Below are 6,515 nucleotides of genomic sequence, written 5' to 3' on the forward strand. Positions count from 1 at the left end.
CGGGCTTTGGTAGGGCCTGAATGTAGTGCGCATGGGTAGGGGTTAAAATGAATGCCCCTGCAGGGCGCTACCAGTGCTTCATATCTATTTTCTACCCTTGGCTCCAGTGTGAATTCTCCTCATGGATTTTAAAGGGCCTTGGTGTCATGAATCTCACCCACCTTTGCTTTCATCCATTGCTTTCAAATTCTTGAGGGGGGCATAAACAAACACACTATGGGAAAAGGAATAGGTAAGAAATTGTTGAGACAAGAGCACATTTAAACATCTGTTTTATTAAGAAAATAATGTCTGGATCACTCGTTCTCCTCGCTGCGGAGTCTGGCATTGGGGTTGGTGATCTTGATGGCCAGCTGGGCTGCCCTCTCCACAATCAGCTTCCTGTTCTTGGAAGACACGTTGTGGGCGATCTCAGCAGCGTGTGTCCTACGGAGGGGGAGAGGATGGTTAGAGGCGAGATAATTACCAAATACCATACACACTGGAGACAATGGCACAGGGAAAGAAGGAGAGGAATGTTTCAGTGAGACAACATTATGTTGCTATGAGCAGCACAATGCAAGACTTTGCCCTCACAGTTACACTAAGTATCTGTGCATGTGTAGAGGTGTGCTCCACGTTGCTTCAATGTGATAGCTACAGGACAAAAATCTCAGAGAAATCTAACCATGTGCTTCAGCACAGTTGCGAAAAGTGGCACACTGTTGCCGTTTACTTTGTGCATGGCTGACTACCCTCAAACGTTTGTTGTTGTACCAATTAGGTAACGTTTTCATATGTGGGCAACGTTTGGATGTTCAACCACACAAGCACTCTTACATTTGACAAGTAAAGAGAAAAAAAAAGAGACCACAACAACCAAACAGTGTGCTGGAGACTGAAGTAGGCTTAGGCTATATACCGCAGTGTTTCCCAACCATGGTCCCTCAAATTCCCAACAGTACACATTCATTGTAGCCCTGAACAAACACACCTCACTCAGCTCAATGAGGGCTTGTTGATTAGTTTACAAGTTGAATCAGGTGTGCTTGCCCAGGTTTACAATAAAAATGTTTACTGTTAGAGTTACTCGAGGACTAGGGTTGGGAAACAGTGGTATACCATATACTGGGGCATTTGGAAAAAGCTACGGAATGTTTCTTCAATACCGTAGAAACGGAGGTTTTTCAATATATTATAATTTGTAGCTATTTAAAGTAAATACCTGCAGTGAACTTTTGCAATGCGTTAGAATATAAATCCTATCGGTTTCTTATTACACCAGTCACATTATGAAGCTTACTTAGTTCCCCAGAATTTGAGCCAGTCACGTGTTTGTAAATAGCACAAAAGGAGAAAGCAGGAGCAGGTGAGTCCAGCTGTGTATTGACAGGGGTTACATTTTATATATGAAGACAGTGTTTTTTGCTTCAATAGCGTTATCAGGGACATGCAACTATAGTTCTCTGTCACAGAAAATACACGGAAGAAAAATATAAATGAAACAAAGTGTTGGTCCCATGTTTCATGAACTGAAATAAAATAAAGATGAAACAAAGCTTATTTAGCTTAAAAAATTTTTTTTAATTTTTTTAAATGCATCCCTGTTACTGAGCATATTCTTTGCCAAGATAATCCATCCACCTGACAGGTGTGGCATATCAAGAAGATGACTAAACAGCATGTTCATTAAACATGTGCACCTTCTGCTGGGGACAATAAAAGGCCACTAAAATGTGCAGTTGTCACAACACAATTCCACAGATGTCACAGGTTGAGGGAGCCTGCATTTGACATGTTGAATGAAAGCAGGAATGTCCACCACAGCTGTTGCCAGAGAATGGAATGTTCATTTCTCTACCATAAGCCACCTCCAAAATTGTTTGAGAGTTTGGCAGTACGTCCAACGGCCTCCACCGCATGTAACCACGCCAGCCCTGGACTTCCACACCCCGCTTCTTCACCCTTCACTTCTTCGCCACCCAGACTGCTGATAAAATTGTAGATTTGCACAACGGATGACTTTCTGCACAAACGGTCAGAAATCATCTCAGGGAAGCTCATCGTCCTCACCAGGATCTTGACTGGACTGCAAATGCCCACCTTCATTGGCCACTGGCATGCTAGAGAAGTGTGCTCTTCACAGATCCCGTGACGTGATCCTGAGGTCCATTGACATGCCATATATCAGCCACCATCACCTCATGTTTGAGCACAATGCACAGACCCATGTTGCAAGGATCTGTACACAATTCCTGGAAGCTGAAAATGTCCCAGTTTATCCATAGCCTGCATACTCACCAGACATGTCACCCATTGAGCACATTTGGGATGCCCTGGATCGACGTGTACGACAGCGTGTTCCAGTTCCTGCCAATGTCCAGCAATTTCCCACAGCCATTTAAGTGGGACAACATTTCACAGGCCAGAATCAATAGCCTGATCAGCTCTATGCAAAGGAGATGTGTCACGCTGCACGAGGTAAATGGTGGTCACAGCAGATTAGGAGAGGTTCTCTGACCCACGGCGCCTACCTTTTTTTGGGGGCATCTGTGGCCAGGCATGTGAAATCCATAGATAAGATAAGGGTCTAATGAATTTATTTTAATTGACTTATTTCCTCATGGACTCTAACTCAGTAAAATCTTTGAAATTGTTGCATGTTGCGTTTATATTTTGGTTCAGTGTATAAATAAAAAGCATTTTAGATCGGTGTTTAAATAAAAGCAGAAAGATAAGTTTCCTTTATTTCCTGCATGAAAAACAGAATTATGCACTAAGATGACCCCTAGTTTAACATGCTAAGTGGTTGACTTAAGAATCACATTGTGTTTGCTTTCTGCCATGTTTGAGAAGAAAAAGCGGTGGCAGGTAGCCTAGTGGTTAGAGCGTTAGTAACCGAAAAGTTGCAAGATCAAATTAGTTCCTAACTGACTTGCCTAGTTAAATAAAGGTAAAATAAAATTTTAAAAAGTGCCTTTCGTGTTTATCTTTTATATTGACGACGTTATTGTCCGGTTGAAATATTATCGATTATTTAGGCTAAAAACAACCCGAGGATTGAATATAAACATCATTTTAATGTGTTTCTATGAACTTTTTGGATACAATTTGGATTTTTTTGTCTGCCTGTTGTGACTGCACTTGAACCGGTGGATTACTGAAGAAAACGCGCAAACGGAGGTTTTTGGATATAAAGAGACTATCGAACAAAACAAACATTTGAGTAAATTAATGTCTTCTGAGTGCAACCATATGAAGATCAAAGGTAAGTGATTAATTGTATCTCTATTTCTGACTTGTGTAACTCTTCTACTTGGCTGGTTAGTGTTTGTAATGATTTGTCTGCTGTGCGATGTTCTCCAATAATCGTGAGATATGCTTTCGCCGTAAAGCATTTTATAAATCTGACACCGTGGTTGGATTCCCAAGAAATTTATCTTTAAACCTATGTAAAATACTTGTATGTTTTCTGAATTTTTACAATGAGTATTTCTGTATTTGAATTTGGCGCTCTGCAATTTCACTGGATGTTGGCCAGGTGGGACACTAGCTTCCCACATACCCTAGTGAGGTTAACTGACTTGCCTAGTTAAATAAAGGTAAAATAACATTTAAAAAAGCCATTTGGATTCGTTATTTGCATAGCTGCCACTGCCATCTTGATCTCCTTGCTTTTTTTTCTCCTCTCTTCTCCGAGCAGGCAGACCTGTTGCCCTAGCAACTAGACTCCAGACATGCTGGAGTTCAAGCACTGCATGCAGCAGAACTTGTTCATTTGCACAATGTCTGTTGATCACATTCACTTGCAAAAATGACATTCCGGTAGCTCCTACCCATACATATAACTTCACGTGCTAGATTTGCGCATCTTTGTAATTGGTTTATTTTCGTCTGGTATTTAGTCTAGGCTATCACTAAAACTTCTTAGGGATAAGGGGCAGTATTCAGAAGTATGGATGACTGAGGTGCCCAAAGTAAACTGCCTGTTACTCAGGCCCAGAAGCTAGGATATGCATATAATTGGTCGTAATGGATGGAAAACACTGGTTTCCAAAACTGTTAAAATAATGTCTGAGTATAACAGAACTGATATAGCAAGTAAAAACCCAAGGAGAATCCATCCAGATTTTTTGTTTGTTTGAGCTCACCACTTATTGACATGGCTGTCTTTGGGAATATCAATGGAATACCTCCCAGATTGCAGTTCCTTAGGCTTCCAGTAGATAGCAGTCTTTAGAAAGTGTTTCAGGCTTGTTTTTTGAAAAATGAGCTAGAATTTGAAGTTTTTCTAGGTGACTCCCATTTTGGCTGTAGTATTGTTGCACGCGTGGATGAGAGCGTGCACTTTGTTATTTATCTCGGGTAATGAACATACTATTCTCTGTCTTAAATTGTATCGTTTATTTACATATTAATGTATAGGTCATGTGCAGTAGCCAAACGTTCTCCAACGTTGAAGATAGAAAATGCCATGAACGGAGTGAGACGTGATTCCTTATTTTACATGTAAGAGGCGTGTTCGGTCTACATAGAACATTTCTATTTGAATGTTCAAAAACGTTGCGTCCTGCTGAACACACCCCAGTTAACTTTCTGAAACAGGAAGGGGCTTTCTTCCAGGGGTATTAGTACAGGTCTATAACTATGGGTACCCAGGATTAGAAAATCAAAGCAATATACTTGATTTACAAGAGTCTACCCATGGTAGGCACGGTGTATACTTGAGCTTTTCATCATAAGGTGAGTAGAGGTGAATTATAGATCATGTAAATTCTGCTGCAACTTGCTCCTGACCATTGTGGACAGGCATGACAGACGCAATCCTCTTTCCACTAAGACTATGCCCTCTTCTATATTCTTCCCCATGTAGCTTTGCACGTAATGCCCTATGTAGTATGCTTCATGTTGTGGGTGGTATCAGTTAAAATAGGACACCTGGAAATACCCCCATGAGGAATAATATTGCCCTTTAGGTACCGTTAACTTGAAAATAAAAACCAACAAAACTTACTTGTTGCTCATCATGAGGACCTCGAGCTCCTTGATGTTGTGCACCAGGAACTTCCTGAAGCCAGAGGGTAGCATGTGCTTGGTCTTCTTGTTGCTACCATAACCAATGTTTGGCATCAGCATCTGACCCTTAAACCGCCTGCGGACCCTGTTGTCAATACCCCTGGGCTTACGCCAGCTTTTCTAGAGGCAGAAAGGCAAAGACGTTACATAGAATGGAAGTTAGGATCAATGTTCCTTCTAAAAACTATGCTCGAGAGAGAGAGAGATTAATGTCATTTCCCTCCCTGCAAGTGCAATGTTTGAAAAGCCTAGTTTCCGCCACAAATTACATGATATGCAACCTTACAATAATAAAGGGAGCAGTGCCATCTTTGATATGCGTTTAGCAAATGCGCTTACCGTGATCTTGACATATCTGTCAGACTGATGGCGAATGAATTTCTTAACCCTCTTCTTGACAATCTTCGGTTTGGTAAGAGGTCTGAGGGCTGCCATCGTGAACTGAGGAGGAAAGGTCATTTGTTAATATTAAATACACACGGGCAACAATTAAAACTGGCAAAACATCAACAATTACAGCATATCAAATCACCCACAATCAGTTGCTGTGTAACGTTAGTTACCATAACATGACTAGCTAATTCGACCAACACGTCTTGTTAGAAACAAGCTAACTAGCTCCCAGTAGTTGACTCATGCAAGCCATTTCGATTTCCCCTGTATCACAATGACAAGTTATAGGTAACTTAACGGCGTAAACACATGACCGTAAGTGTAAAGATATGAATTTGTAACATGTCAATCCCATTGAAGTAGGCAGCATGTGCGTTCTAAAGCAATCAACATTGTTGGAAGGCATGAGCTTGGGCTAACTAGCGCGACTTAGTTGACTGTGTTGTGTATGGCAATATGATAAATAGCTACGTAGCTAACTAGTTTGTGTGATATGCATTTCAGTACGAGTCTAAAACGTTGGCGTTGGCTATAAAAAAACATGCAAAATCAAAGTGTAAATTATATTTTATTTAACATCTCGGCCCCACTGTATGGACGTAGCTACTAGCAAGATAACTAGAGTTATGATATTGGAAACACCAGTGTGGAAAGGTAGCTAGCTAGCCACTGGGAAAGCAAGCCGTTCAAAACCACGGCATTTGAGGGATTAGAAATGTGCAATGCCTATAATGTTGCGGTAAATTGTAGAACTTGAATTCACATACGTGATTAATGAGCTAGATATATGTTATTACGTCTTCTAAATATGTAGATGGACATAGATTTAGATAACTCACCCGCCTGTATAATTTTAAGGAGACGGCGACAACGGCGGAAAGGAAGAAAAGGGCTTCCGGAAGGACCGCAAAGTGTTATGGGTAGTGAATTAAATTAGATTAGTTACGTACTTTAATTTGTATAGGCACTAGGCTGAATAGCTGTTCTTATGTATGTCAAATTGAGGACATCTCCCTCAAAATTACTCATTGTAATTGTAAATTGTTTCCCATAAACGCTTTCCCTGT

At 40.8% G+C, this 6,515-nt stretch overlaps 1 protein-coding gene across 1 annotated transcript; it reads right to left on the minus strand.

The window, feature by feature from the left end:
• Positions 1-255: 255 nt before the first annotated feature.
• Positions 256-6,423, minus strand: LOC112222294 (60S ribosomal protein L32). Its single transcript, XM_024385057.2, has 4 exons — positions 6,288-6,423; positions 5,395-5,496; positions 4,994-5,175; positions 256-426 (listed from the first exon to the last, which is right to left on the minus strand). Exons 2-4 carry the CDS (start codon positions 5,488-5,490, stop codon positions 297-299), a joined length of 408 nt encoding a protein of 135 aa, XP_024240825.1. The 5' UTR covers positions 5,491-5,496; positions 6,288-6,423; the 3' UTR covers positions 256-296.
• Between the last annotated feature and the right edge of the window lie 92 nt (positions 6,424-6,515).

This window comes from Oncorhynchus tshawytscha, linkage group LG22, assembly GCF_018296145.1.
Source record: "Oncorhynchus tshawytscha isolate Ot180627B linkage group LG22, Otsh_v2.0, whole genome shotgun sequence".
Classification (NCBI taxonomy): Eukaryota; Metazoa; Chordata; class Actinopteri; order Salmoniformes; family Salmonidae; genus Oncorhynchus; species Oncorhynchus tshawytscha.

Bases quoted from the DNA above. Each gene is read 5' to 3' on its own strand.
- LOC112222294 (XM_024385057.2), bottom strand. From the start codon at position 5,490: ATGGCAGCCCTCAGACCTCTTACCAAACCGAAGATTGTCAAGAAGAGG. The intron at 5,176-5,394 runs GTAAGCGCATTT...TTCTGCCTCTAG, and splicing joins ACAGATATGTCAAGATCACG to AAAAGCTGGCGTAAGCCCAG. The intron at 427-4,993 runs GTAAGTTTTGTT...CCCCCTCCGTAG, and splicing joins GTCCTCATGATGAGCAACAA to GACACACGCTGCTGAGATCG.